At 35.9% G+C, this 15680-nt stretch overlaps 1 protein-coding gene across 1 annotated transcript in view; it reads left to right on the top strand.

Annotated features, from left to right (window-relative positions):
* The first annotated feature begins 1801 nt into the window (after window positions 1-1801).
* Window positions 1802-15680, top strand: part of bma (SCY1-like protein bma) — a 115634-nt gene continuing 101755 nt past the window's right edge. Inside the window, exon 1 of the mRNA XM_074186595.1 lies at window positions 1802-3331. Coding sequence (XP_074042696.1) covers window positions 1802-3331 — 1530 coding nt within the window. The remainder of the gene's footprint in view (window positions 3332-15680) is intronic.

A 15680-nucleotide genomic window follows, 5' to 3' on the forward strand; every position in this document is an offset into this window, starting at 1 on the left:
GTAGCAGTAAGTACCCACGGACCCCAAAAAATTCATATATGCAACATATATATACCACCAGATCAACAGCCTAGTAGTGATGATTTGAATGATCTAATCAACCAAATACCAACACCGAGGATTATAGTAGGAGATTTTAATGCCCATAACCCTATCTGGGGTTCAAATAAACTTACACCGATGGGTCAAAAAATAGAAAAAATACTCAATGACTCAAACCTCAATCTACTGAATGACGGACAGAACACACGTTTCAACGCACATAATGGAGAATCTTCAGCTATTGACTTATCTTTATGTGACCCTACCTTATCATTATCTCTCAACTGGGAAGTGCTCCCATACCCTTTTGGTAGTGATCATTTACCCATAATCATAAAAGATGGCACCCCATCTCCGGATAGTAACCCTACTGCCAAGTGGCAATTAGAAAACGCCGACTGGACTGCTTTCACATCTTTTATTGAATCAAAAACTACAGAACTAGACCCATTCATTCTCCAAAGCCTGTCCATCGATGCCTTGGTGGATGAGTTCACAGATCTAATAACACAATCCGCTGAGTTATTCATAAGGAAATCAGAACATATACGGAAGCATAAACCTGTACCTTGGTGGTCCCAGGATTGCGAGAAAGCTCTCAAAGAGTCAAAGCGAGCATTCAATAAGCTTAAAAGAGATAAAAATAACGAAAACCTGATTGAATATAAAAGGCTGAGAGCAAGAACACGATACATTATTAAAAAAAGCAAACGGGAATCTTGGATGAAATACGTATCAAGCATCAACACATCGACACCAGTTAGCGTTATTTGGAATAAAGTAAAGAGAATATCAGGAAAGTATTGCTGCAACACAATAAACAACTTGGTGTATAACAATAAATCCATGATATCTTCTGCAGACATAGTTGAAACATTGGCAACATCTTACCAACATCATTCCCAGAACAGTAACTATGCACCAGAATTCATACGAAGAAAACTCACTTGTGAAGCGGAACCCGTTCCACTTGACGAGGACCAAGATACCCCATTAAATGCTCCAATATCCATGCATGAACTAGACGAGTCCCTCAACAACACCAAAAATTCCTCACCAGGCCCTGATAACATCCCAATAATGTTCGTGAAAAATCTCCCAAACAACGCCAAAGAGCTCCTATTGAATATCTATAATAAAATATGGACCACCAAGGTTTTTCCAGCAAAATGGCGTAAGTGTATAGTTATCCCTATTCATAAAGGTGGCAATCCAAAAAATCTGCCAGACTCCTACCGACCTATTGCACTCACATGTGCTATGTGTAAGTTGCTGGAAAAAATAGTGAATACGAGATTAATGTGGACCTTAGAACAGAAACAACTAATCAGACCAGAACAGAGCGGTTTCAGAAAAAAAAAGATCTACTGTAGACAACCTTGTGGACTTGGAATCCTACATTCATGAAGCTTTCGCCAATAAACAGATGTGCATCGCAATATTCTTCGATATAACCAAGGCTTACGATACTGTTTGGCGATATTATATCATTAAAACCCTGTGGAGCTGGTCCATAAGAGGAAATATCTTGAGTTTCGTATCCAACTTTCTTCACGAACGGAGCTTTCAGGTGAGAGCCAATGGACACCTATCGAGCTCAAAAATCCAGGAAAACGGTATACCACAAGGGTCCCCATTGAGCGTCACTTTATTTTTGGTGGCAATCAACAACATACTCGATAGATGCAAATCTCCAATCAAGGCAAGACTATACGCAGATGACCTAGTCATATATACGAAAGGCCGAATCCAAACAACCATGAACACAGGTCTTCAGACAGCTTTGAGGAATTTGGAGCAATGGTCACTCGAAACCGGTCTACAACTCTCTCACAGCAAAACTAAATGCATGATTTTCTCAAAAACAAAACAGGACAATCCAAAAGATTTTATTCTCCACAACAGCCCTATCGAATATGTTGACAACATGAAGTTTTTAGGCATGATATTCGACAATAAACTCAACTGGAAATCTCACATCATGTACCTGAAGAAATCCTGTCAGAGAAGCCTCGACCTCATGAAGACAATTGCATCCAAAGATTGGGGAGCGGACACCACAATATTACTTAATATTTACAAAACCCTCATTCGGTCCAGGTTGGATTACGGTGCCATCGTTTATAACTCAGCTAAAAATACAGTGCTCAGAAATCTAGACGTGATACAGAACAATGCACTAAGGATAGCTTTGGGAGCTTTTTGTACCAGCCCGATAACCAGTCTACAGTGCTTAGCTGGAGAACCATCTTTAACTTCCAGAAGACAGTACCTTACACTTCAATATGCCTTCTCAGTAGCCTCGAATCCAACAAATCCTGTTCACTTCAACACTATAGCCAACCGTTTCAAAAACACTTTCCAGAGAAACCCCAGAACAGATTTACCCCTCTACGAAAGAGTGAACAGATATCTATCCGATAGTGGTATATCTATTCCAGCGAATACGAACCTAATAAACCCCCCTTCTCCTCCCTGGCTCATTTCTCCTCCAGAGTGTGACACTAGCTTAACTTTCCTGAAAAAATCTGAGACAAACACCCAAACAATATCGAAAACTTTTCATCGCCATCTCTTGACATATGCTGGATACACCTGCATTTATACAGATGCTTCGAAAACAGAAGAAGGGACAGGAGCTGCTTTTACCACAGACAACCATCAAGTTTTATTCAAACTTCCAGAAACAGCCACAGTCTTTACGGGAGAACTCTATGCGGTATGGAGAGCTATGCAGTTTGCAAATGAAGAAAATATTGAACGATGTCTTATTATCACGGATTCCCTCAGCTCTTTATTCGCTCTTTCTGAACTCTATCCCAGCCATCCGATCCTCATATCGATAAAACATGAACTCCGAAGAATCTCTAATAACGGAATCAACTTGAGACTTTTATGGGTCCCTTCACATTGTGGAATTATAGGTAATGAGAGAGCTGACTTGTTAGCTAAGAGAGCGATTACTGAAGGCGAAATCACAGCTCTTCCAGCTATAATACCGTCAGACATGAAGGTCTTCTTAAAACACCTTCAAAACAAATCAAGGCAATTTGAATGGGACACCTCCAACTCCAAACTACATGAAGTGAAGAAGAGTATTTGCCCTTACAAATCCATCCCGAACAACAGAAAACATCAAGTTGTGCTTACACGACTGAGATTAGGCCATACTAGAATCACTCACGACTATCTCATCACTCGCTCCAACGAACCTGTGTGCTACCTATGTGATACGACTCTAACCGTGAAACACATATTGTGTGAGTGCCCACTGTACCATCAAGAGAGGGTGAATCATCAGTTTTCAGAGACAATAGAAGATATTTTGGGTGAAAATTGCAACTTCAGGAAACTGTTTTCATTTATGAACAATATTAATCTATTGCAACGTATTTAAAACAATATTTTTGTACCAAACATTACCAACATTTCTCAATATGTACTGATCCGTCGCTAATAACCCTAGCGGTTGATGCGAATTGATGAATAAAAAAAAAAAAAGTCTGGGTGTTGCAAAATCGGGTCATTCATTAAAATCCGTCTACAACTTTCGAAGCTTTCTATGAATTCTGAAGTTTGTTTAATTTGTTTGCCCTTCTTCAAACGTTGAGTTAGGCGTTTTGTTATTTTTGCGAAGTTATTAATGAACTTTCGGTTCTCAGATGAGTCCTAGAAATGATTTTATCTCTTTCGCTGTTTTAGGAAGTGAAAATTTTTGAATAGCAGATATTTCCTTTCGATTTGTTTTAATTCCTTCCGGAGTAATTACGCGATCTAAAAACTCTAGGGTTTGGCATAAAAATACCGATTTATCTAATTGTAGTCCAGGTTCTTGTAATCGTTGAGATACTAAGTGTAAGTTACTAATTTGTTTTTGTAATGAAGTGGAGAAAATTATTATGTCGTCCATGTAGACAAGGCAATTTTTATTTTGTAGTAAATCTCAGTATATTGTCCATAGCACGTTGGAATGTAGCTGGAGCGTTCTTCAGACCAAAAGGCATTCTTCATTGAATGCTGTTTTCGGGATGGAATCTGGGTGTATTTCGATTTGGTGAAATCCAGATGCCAAATCCAATGTGGTGAAGTATTGGCTCCTGCCAAGCTTGTCGAGGATGCCTGTTATATTTGGGATGGGGTATCTGTCTTCAATAGTTTTTTTTGTTGACTTTTCTGTAATCTACTACCACCCTCCATTGCTGTTTTCCGCTTGCGTCGATTTTCTTTGGCATGATCCGAATCGGTGAGCTCCACGGCGATTGAGATGGTCTGATAATTCTATCTTCTAACATTTTATTAATCTGCTTTTCTACTTCAAGTTTATGGATGTAGAGATACCTATACGATTTCGTGTGAACTGGGATTTCGTCGTTTGTCTTAATTTCATGTTGTACTTTCTTGATGAAAGATAATTTATTATCAGATTTATGAAATATATTTTTATAACATTTGATTACTTTTTCTAATGATCGCTTCTCTTCCTAATTTAAGTGATCCGTTTTCAAATCGTTCAAAGTGAATTCATTCCGTGTTTATGATTTCTATTGTGGTTAAACCGTCTCTTACTTGAATTAGCTTTCTCGGATAATTAGAGATCCATTATTTTTTATTAGTTTTGGAATAATTAGTTCCATGTCAGGAAGATTTGTTTTCATTCTTTTCATAATAGAGGAACAAGGCGGTATTTCTAATGTCTGCGTGTTGAAATCTTCTCTGTAATGTAGAGGAATTTTTATTTGATTGTTAAAAATAATTTTATTGTGTAAGTTGAGGTTTAATTTAATTTGTCGTAAATCTCTTAAACCTATAATTCCATTAAAATAAAGATGAAAATCAAATAGTACAAATTGTAAGGGAATTTAATCGGAAAAAAATCGGGGAAACTTTGTATTTTTGCTTTAAATTGTGATTTACGTGTGCCTGCAAAAGAAACAATAGGTGTATATTATTATGTTGAGTGATGATTTCAGGAAAATATTATTCTGCGACATAGGGTCTCAAAAGAGAGGGCTGGCAACCCGTATCAATTACAAGTTTCATTAGGGGTTTTTTTATTTGAATAAATGGCAAAGAATCAGGAATGAGATTGTTCAGATCTATAATGTTATTGATGGGTCTTCGCTTATGTGAAAATACTGAATTTCTTCAAAAGTATATTGTGAGTGGTCATCAAAGCTTATATCATCATTTTGTATGTCTCTGTCGAATGTGTTTTGTCTAGGAAGTGATTCAGTATTATATTATTCTTCTGATATGAAATTTGGTTTTTCTCTTAGTTGGAAATAGTTATTTTGTCGAGGATTATGTGTAGTGGGTATACGAGAGGTACTTGACATATGTGTAGATTTATTTGTAGGTTTAGGAGAATTTTTAGGGTCAAATACGTTTCTAGCATTACCGAAAACTTGGGCATTGGTATGGTATCAACGTAGGATTTGGGATTTGTCGCAATTGAATATTTATTGGTTCACTAGGGAAAGTTTGTCTAATATTTCAAGGTTCATAAGAATTTCGTGTATGTCTTAGGTGTTGTTGATCTACATTATGTATATTGTTTGGTCCTTTATGAAAATGTTGATAAGATTGGCTGAAATTGTTATTTTTATTCATGAATGTGTCTCTGTTTGTGTGATTATTTGTTCGTGATCTGTTTATATTTTCACTTTGTAACGAATTTATTCTTTGTTCGTTATGAAAGTACCTACAAACAACTCCACTAGCTTGTGCTGAGTTTTGAGGGTTTCTAATATCGAGTGAAAGTCTAAGTTTGTCGTCTGAATTCGCTATTGAGACATCAAGATTATTCCCTTCTGCTTGTTTAATCAACAAAGCTTCACGAAGTTCGGGAACTGATAAATCTGAAGTAATTTTAATTTCAAGTCGCGTTCTCATTTGTTTTATCCTTTCATGGAAGTCTAATATATTTTTATTTCTGTTAATCGTTAGATGGAGAAAATTACGAGTTAGTGTTTGTATATCAATTCTAGTTCTCCGTCAGGTCAGGTCTACACATTAGGAAATTAAAAACGTCATCTCTTGATTTTCAGCAAATTGCATTAAATGTATAATCATTCAAATTATTGTCATTTGTGTAACCGCAGTTACAAATGTTCTAATGAAGCTTTTTAATTGACAAGTATCTCCTGAAAATATAGGTAGAAAATCTACGATAGCTTTTGCCGCTTGAATGGTCGGTGTTTGAATATTTACTGTCCTTATATAGAGAGGTAAAACAACTGATATCTTCAACCCTCAGGGAAATACTCCTGTGACAAAAGATTTGTTAATTACCTCACAAAAGATTTTTTAATTACCTCAGATGGTACAAATAGAGCTTCTATCGTTGTTATTTGTTCGATAATAGAGCAGTAAATATTTTCAAAGAATTCGGATCAATGTTGATAACTGCTGTTGAATATAGTCTTCCGTTACACCGCAATCCGTTAATGATTGCTCATTTCTCTCTAGGTTTATTTTGTGATGATTCAATTCTTTTTGAGTGGTAATAATTTCTTGATATTTTGATCAAGCTTCGGTAGATTTTTCTATATCTATTGAAATACTGCATAAAACCTAAATTCGATGTAAATTTTTTTATTGTACGCAAGCATCTCAGATTATTAGCAGAAATTTTTAAACCCGTTGAGATCCAAGGCTTTTTATTCTTTATTTTCAGTTTTCGTAATGGAAAGCATTCGTTGAAATTGTTTGCTAAGATTTCTTGAAAAATGGTAATAGGATCTGAAGCAGTTGTTATATGATTCCAATCAGTTTGTTCACATTTTAGTCTGAATTTGTGATAATTATGTTCGATAAAGATTTTACCTTCTCTAAATTTCATATTGTTTTTCTCTCTATCTAGTGAGAATTCGAAATGAATTGCTTCAAGATCAGATAAGCCCGCAGGAATAACTGATGTGGATTTATATTCAGCAAAATTTGAACAAATATAGTCGATAATTGTAGAGGACGTACGTGTGATTCTAGTAGGTTCGTCATTACAACTTGCCGGAGCTCATTAATATCTATAGTCCGTTCATAATTTGTCGATAGCACAAAATGAGGGCCCAAGTCATAAAACGGTCGTAAAACTCGTAAAATCACAGGCGGAGGTTCCTGAGGTGTTTATTCATTAAATATAAAGCTTCAGTTTATATTCGAAACTTGCCTTGAAAGGGTGAAGTTGTTAAGAACGAAAATAATTTTTGGTTTAGTACATTTTTTACGGCTCGTTGGTGTTTCGGCGTCTACGGCAGTAATTAACGTCTCTAATATTTATTTTGCGAATTTTGTGCAGTGCGTGAGTAACTTTTTTTCATATTCCTACAAACATATACGTACCTTTCGTTCCTGCTTGTTTTGTTTGATTGCTTGCGATGGCTTCGTCATCATCATCAACATCATCAAGTTTTACACCGGTACTGTTGCGTACAGTCAGTAAGTCTGTCTATTCACCAAGAGAGAAGACTATTGTTTTGAACGTTCACGATGCTCTGGTTTGTCAGAATCCCACAAACACTGTTCAGAACATAATCAAGAGTTGTGCCAACATGACGGGCGTAGGGGAGTTAACAATATATAGGTTATATATATAAAGAAAAAAAAAGGTATAGCTAACCCAAATACAAACGAATACTTAAAGAGAAAACCTATTGAAATTGATGAATTTGCCAAAAATGGTATTCGAAGGAAAATTCACGAAGTTTTTTACAAAAAAGAAATACCCAACTTAAACAAAATTTTACAAGAAGTTAGAGACGACCCGGATTTGCCTCATGTCGGACGAACCAAATTGTGGCAAGTTTTAAAAGAATTAAATTTCCGGAGGGAGAAATCAGACCGAAAATCACTTTTGATTGACCGGGAAGAGATAATATGTTGGAGAAGAAAGTATCTAAGATCTATACGAGAATTTCGGGCTGAAGGAAGGCCAATTTACTATCAGGACGAAACGTGGGTAAACGCAGGTCATACTCTCACAAAAATTTGGACAGATAAAAATATATCAAGCTCCAGGCAAGCCTTTATGGAAGGTTGGTCTACTGGTATTTCCCCACCCTCTGGTGAAGGCAGTAGATTAATAGTTTCTCACATTGGCAGTGAAAAAGGATTTGCTAAGCATGGTTTGTTGGAATTTGAATCCAAAAGCACAAAAGACTATCACGAGGAGATGACAGCTGATGTTTTCGAAGAGTATTTTGAGCAGATGATTGAACATATACCACCAAACTCAATTATAGTATTTAGAAAATGCACCTTATCATTCACGACTAGTTGGAAGACTTTCAACGACTGCGTGGAAGAAACAGGATATCATTGACTGGCTGCGGAATAAGTCCCTGCCTTACGAAGATGGAATGGTTAAAGCAGAACTTTTAAAAATTGCCCAACAACACAAATCTTAGTTCAAGAAATACGTAGCTGACAAAATGGCGGAAAGACGAAACATCACAGTCCTTAGCCTTCCACCCTACCACTGCGAATTAAATCCAATTGAACTCATTTGGGCACAAATGAAAAGCTATGTGGCTAGAAAAAATACATCATATAAAATACAAGCTGTACGTGAATTGTTATATGAGTCTTTACAACATATTACAGAACAAAATTGGCGAGATGCAGTAAGACATGCAATAGAAGAAGAACAAAAAATGTGGGATCTTGACAATATAATTGATGCGACTGTAGAGACACAACCGCTAATGATTAACCTGCAAGACGACTCGGATTCCGAAGATGATCCTGTTCATTTTGAATTTGAATAGTTTTGTAAGTAATCGTAGTTTATATCATTTAAAAATAGGTATTAATTAAATAAATGTATCTTTTACAAATTGCAAGTAACTTATTATTTTTGAATAAAATAAAGAAATTTTTTAAAAATAAAAATACAGTTTACAGTACCTACAGTTTAAGAATATTAATATATTTATTTATTTAAAGTAACTAATGTTTTAATCATATACTCTACGACACTGGTCACTCATTTCCACTCAAAATACCTACATAATCGGATTAAAAGTTTTATAGCTGTATTGTATTTCTTCAGATACAAGGTGGGTTAGTCGAAAACATCTTAAACTGCCAGTTTTAGTTTGGTTTTTGTTATTATATCATATTAGCTGTCCTCTCTGTATTTCAGTTCTCTAATGAGGGTCAAACTTGCAGTGAGCTATCAACAAATTATGAACGGACTATAGTTTTCTGTCATATTTTAACAGTTTAGATCCAACAATAGATCTCCTTGTCAGGTCTACTCTGCTTATTTCATTCGTTTTGTGTTTTCAGTGTTATCCACTCTAGTTTTCTTTCAAATATTCGTGGTGATATTTTCTTTGGTATTAAAATGGTTTCATACGTATATTTTATGCTAGTATTTTCAATTTTTTTTCAATACTCTTCGGAATAGTTTTTAATTGAAATATCCGCATAAAATTAAAATATATCACGTTCTTTAATATCCTTTAACAAAACATTCTCTCTGATACCACATTTTTCAATTGGTAATGTTTGAAAGTTCATATGGTTCAATAATGGTGTCTGGTTTTCGTCATTATTTCAACATTGATCATTGAAAATTATCCGTAAATTTTCAACACCTTATAGAGAAAAATTGTCCATTCTTCAAGGTTGGGCCCATGTATACTTTTGATCAGCTTGATTTGAACTTCATCATATCAAAAATTCAACGAATCAATTACAGGATGAGTTATAAAAAAATCTCAGTTTCACAATTACAATTTTTGTGATCACCTAGTGTTTGTCTCATACAGTAAATCAATTTCGTTCAGGAAGCGTGTTGACTGATTCGTGATTAGGCTTTCCTTAAGCTCAAAGTATAAAAAGAATTGAAAAATGTCACCAGAAAAACTGTTACTTCTTGACTCACCCTGAGGAAATGTTGAAATAATCAATTTTGAGATATATAAACGATTAGCATATCAGTGTGATATTTGGTTTGGAAATATCTTCACTTCATAGGGTTGATTGAGAATTTCATTTTGAATAATGCTGCATTCACCCTGTAAAAACAATATTTTTCATTAAAAACCAGTCTGAAAGTATCGCTTTATGTGCAAACAATATTTGTTGCGCAAAACAGCCTTATTTGTGATGTTTTCCTGAAAGCAAAATTATTCTGAAGAAATGGTCACCTACCAACTTTGACACCCTGTATCTCGAAAACTAGTAATAAGATCGAGTTGGTTCATGGATAACCGCAAGATAACCGCCATCACACTCTGCGACCTATCTAAGGCGTTTGATTGCATCTCACACTCTATTCTTCTGGATAAGCTGCAGTTCTATGGAATAAGAGGTGTAGCTTTATCGCTCATTGCCTCATATTTAACAAATCGTTTACAAGCTGTCACATATAACAGCTGTACATCTAATTATAAACCTATCAAACATAGAGTGCCCCAGGGCTCAGTCCTCGGCCATCTATTGTTCATCATTTACATCAATGATCTACCTAATTTTTTACATCCCTATAAGTCAGTTTTATTTGCTGACGATACTACGCTCATCTTTTCAGGTGACACCTTGCCGGATTTGCAACAGTCCGTAAAAATTTCACTCTCAAGTGCTGAAACGTGGTTTTCATTAAATAAACTAAAACTGAATCTCACCTTTTGTTTGTCTAGCACTATGTCGAGTGATAACAGTGTGAAATTGTTAGGCATAAACATAGATATTAAATTATCTTGGCAAAATCATACGGATGACCTACGAGGTAAATTGGCCAGCTCAATTTTTTTGCTCCATCAACTGAAGCCAATTACAAGTTTTCCAACACTCAAAAATGTATATTTTTCATTATTTCACTCTGTCATTACTTATGGGACTGTACTCTGGGGGAACGCCTCTAGTGCTGTAGATATTTTCCGACTTCAAAAAAAAGCAATCAGGATACTTGCCAATGTGAGTTTTCGTGATCACTGCCAGCCCCTTTTTGCACAATTACGCATATTGCCTTTGCCTTCATTATTCATTTTCTCGGTTCTGCTCGAGATACACTGGATCCTGCGGGAGAAGGAAATATTGAGAACAGATAGTTGTTGGTTCACAGATGGATTCAAGCACCTACCGATTCTGGTGAAGGTATTTTCAGTCGCAGACCCAGGACAGAGTTATTTACCTGCCTAGGAACTTATGCGACTGTATTTGAAGCGGAAATTTACGCTATTAAATTGTGTCAAGTCAATAAAAATATTTTGGGACAGTTAAGCGGCATTGGAAGCTCTTGGCTTCTACCGAGCAACGTCTAAATTGATAGCAAACTGCCAAAAAAGACTCTCCTCGATAGGAAGACTAAATAGACTGTTTCTGGTCTGGATTCCTGGCCATACTGGCCTGGAAAGCAATGAAGCTGCTGACCCTCTTGCAAAGGAGGGTGCTGCAAGCGGCTACATTGGACCAGAACCTGTCATTGGCATCGCTTTGGGCTTTGCCAAACAAACACTGAACACCTGGATGGCAAGAAGAGTTATGGACTTCTAGCAGAATATTCCAAGATTGGTTCATTCGATGAGAGCAAAGTACAAATTTTTAGCCATATTAGTGCCCAATTCATTTGCTGATACTCTGACTGCAAAGCATCCTGATGAAATTTTTTTGCATAGGTGATTTATGTGACCTTCAAAATCCAAATTTTTATCAATTTGTGAACCCATAAATTTTGCTGATATTTTGTTTTCTATTATTTGAGTACCCAGGTAGATATCTAGTGTGGAGCACTTGAGGGTGATGATGCTATTTTTTGAGATATTGAATGACAAGAGATTAAACAGTTTATTCCTCCTCTTGAAAATAATCACTTGGTGATCACAGGTTATCCCTATTTCTCTGATTCTGAAGTTCTTTGCTTTCATTAATCCAATTTTTCATGAACCAAGTTTTGCCGTTAAAAGGTCGTTTCATCGAAAAAGGATATGCATCAATCGATGATATAATAATTTCCGTGACTTCAGAAGCACAAGTTGATGAATCTTCAGAGCTGAAACAAACATCTAGACAGAGGAAATTTCGGAAATGGTCTTGAACATCCTCCCACTCAGCAGATATGTAATGCCAAACTTTGCGCGGCTTAGATTGTTCCCCAACATTCTTCGGTAATTCAGTCAACACTGAAATGAGTTTGTGATCAGAAGATCGCAATGGTGACCTTACGGTGAATGTGTAAATTTCTGGATTGGTTTTTAGGTGAAGATCCAGAAGACTAGCATATTCTCCATCACGGTCAGGAATCCTGGTTGGCTCATCTATAAACTGAGTAAGTCCGCTGCTTATCGCAAAATCCTCAGCTTACCGACCTTGTTCGTCGTTGATATTAGAAAATTTGATTTGAGTCTTCGATATTGTGGACATTGAAGTCACCGAATATGGAAATTCCGACACTGGGATGATTGATTTGCAGAAAGTCAATGGTGTTTGCAAGTGGAAAGAATAGTGCCATATATTGTGTATCGCTAAGTGGTCCATAAACGCAGCATATAGGGTGTAACATAAGTACGCTAAAATATTCAAGTGACGTATTTCAGAGACAATTTTAAGGAAAAAGGTCAATATGAACTTGTGTCCGAAAATGCTTCGTTTCGGAGATATGGGGTGTTGAAATTGAATTTTTTTGTTCGCTTTTTGAAAATAACTCCCTGCATGTGTACCGTAGAGTTTTTCGAGATTTTTTTTTCATTTTTAGGTACTTACTCATATTTTATCATATTTCCAGTGCTCCGAGCGTTTTCTACAATGAACTCCGAATAAAAAAACCTTTTATGATTATCTGAAACCTATCTACAACAAAAGTATATTATATGTGTTTGATGAGCAGAAAGAGAAATGATAGCAATAACAATATCCAAAACGAACACTGTTATTGTAATGAAAATTGAAATGAAGTAATTTATATACACAAAAAAATTATTGGCACAATAAATGTTTGAATTGGAGTCCTTCCATTTCGAGACAAATAATGGGACAATAGGATGGTCTGCAAGATCACCAGATTTTACTGTTTTGAACTATTTTCTATGGGGGACATTGAAAAATAGGATTTATGCTGGCAGAGAGATAGAGAATGTTGAAGATTCGAGATTGACGATTTTGAATGATTTCGCAACAATGCAGCAAATAAGTTTATTAAGGGCAATGGATAATATGAAAAACCGAGTTCAAAAATGTCTCGAAATGGAAGGACTCCAATTCGAACATTTATCGCGCCATTATTTTTTTCTGTACATAAATTACTTCATTTCAATTTTCATTACAATCATATAGTGTTTGTTTCGGATGTAATTATTACTATAATTTCTTTTCTGCTCATTGAAACACATACAGTACGATGCAAATGTATGGAATAAATTCGATATTTACAAAATGAGCGTCTTTCGGAAGAAATCCAAAAACAGATCAACTTTAATTTTTGACGACCCATCTCATGATATTCATATGAAAGACGTTTCGTCACCGGTGTTGGTGTGATGACGTAATCGACAATTTTTTTAAATGCAAACAGGGGTCATGTGGCACCTCATTCAAAAGGTCTACTAATCATCTATTCAACGGTATAACCATGCCAATATTCATTTATACAAGATGAACCAAAACATGTTATTTATGGAAGTACAATAAAATTATAATAAATGTTCAAATTGATGACCTTCAGCTATGATGCAATGTGAAAGCCGGGCACTGAATTCATTTCTAACGTTTCCGAGAACTTCGGGGGTTATTTGTGCAATCTGCGCTGTGATGCGTTCCTTCAACTTTTCTAAATCATTTGGTCGATTTTGGTAAACTTTACTCTTCAAGTATACCCATAAAAAAAGTCTAACGGGGTCAAATCCGGAAACCTTGGTGGCCATTCGATCGGCCCTCTTCTTCCTATCCACTTTCCTCGGAAAACAGTATCCAGGTAGGTTCGTACATCAACGGCGTAGTGTGGGGGCGCCCCATCCTGCTGGAACCACAAATCATTTCTATTTGGAAATAGCTGATTCAGTTGTGGCATCAGATAATCTTGAAGAAAGTGTAGATACCGAGCACCAGTTAAGCTTTCCTCAAAAAAGTATGGTCCTATTATCTGGTTGTTCAAAATTCCGGCCCAAACATTCACTTTTTGTGGATATTGTGTGCTATGCTCCTCCATCCAATGTGGATTTTCTCTTGCCCAGTATCGATAAGTCTGACGGTTTACGTGACCGTTGAGCATAAAAGTAGCTTCATCTGAAAATATTATATTTTGTATGAAACTCCGATCTCTGTGCGAGCGCTCCATCAAGATTTCGCAAAATTCGACTCTTCTGTCAAAGTCATCTTCTAACAGTTCTTCGACCAGCTGAACTTTATACGGATGCCACTTTTCTTTTTTCAACACTCTAATAACAGTCGATTGGTGTAAATTATTATCCAGTGCGACTTGCCTCGTGCTGGTATGGGGGTTTTCTTGGAACGCAAGTACCACATCAAGTTTTTGGACTTCTGAAATTGATTTTCTACCACTTTTAGGGAGATCTTCAACATGGCCCGTTTCTCGAAACTTTTTCTCAATTTTACTTATTGTTGATTGAGAAACAGGTTCTCGGTTGGGGTATTTCGCATTGAATAAATCACGAACTTCTGTCTGAGTCCTTACTTTATCTCCACAGCCAATCATAATTAAAATTTCGATTCTTTGGGTTTCTGTTACTTTCATTGCCAGATTATAAGTGATTCAAATATTTTTCTAGAAATAATGTCAACCGCTTCAATGATACTTCACTTCAATGACATTGACTAATCTCAAGTAGAGTGTAGGACTTTTATCACCATTTCTTTTTTCTAATCAACAAAAACAATAGAAGACAGTACGATACTTTATTCTCAGTGGCGGTGCATAGCATTATTTGGTTCAACGAATTACTATTATTTGTAATTCCAGTCTTCTGAATACATAATTTCGGTTGACCCTGTATTAATACATATTGAAACCATTATACCGTTGAATAGACGACTAGTAGACCTTTTGAATGGGGTGCCACATGACCTCTGTTTGCATTTAAAAAAATTGTCGATTACGTCATCACGCCAACACTGGTGACGAAACGTCTTTCATATGAATATCATGAGATGGGCCGTCAAAAATTGAAGTTGACCTGTTTTTGGATTTCTTCCGAAAGACGCTCATTTTGTAAATATCGAATTTATTCCATACATTTGCATCGTACTGTATAATATATATTTGATGTAGATATGTTTCAGATAATCATAAAAGGTTTTCTTATTCGAAGTTCATTGTAGAAAATGCTCAGAGCAATGGAAAAAATATGAATAGGTACCTAAAAATGAAAAAAAAAAATCTCGAAAAACTCTACGGTACACAGGAAGACGTGAAAGTTGCTATTGTGTTCTTATTCAACTCAGTCAACCAATTTCCAGGGTCGTAATTTCAAAGGGAATAATTCCCACAATTATAATCAAATATTACCGAAACATCCCAAAATATACAATTGAATTTAATTTCTAAGTATGAAGTGAACGTCGACGATACAAAAACTACAACAAAAATGCAGGTCCGTATTTAAAAACTCAAAGATAGGGGTGGTCCAAGTCAGATAACACCCTGTATAAAAGATTCATAGACATATTCTGATAGCCCA

This window comes from Leptinotarsa decemlineata, unplaced genomic scaffold, assembly GCF_025532065.1.
Source record: "Leptinotarsa decemlineata unplaced genomic scaffold, Ldec_3_MD MMD2_P_RNA_scaffold_4, whole genome shotgun sequence".
NCBI lineage: Eukaryota > Metazoa > Arthropoda > Insecta > Coleoptera > Chrysomelidae > Leptinotarsa > Leptinotarsa decemlineata.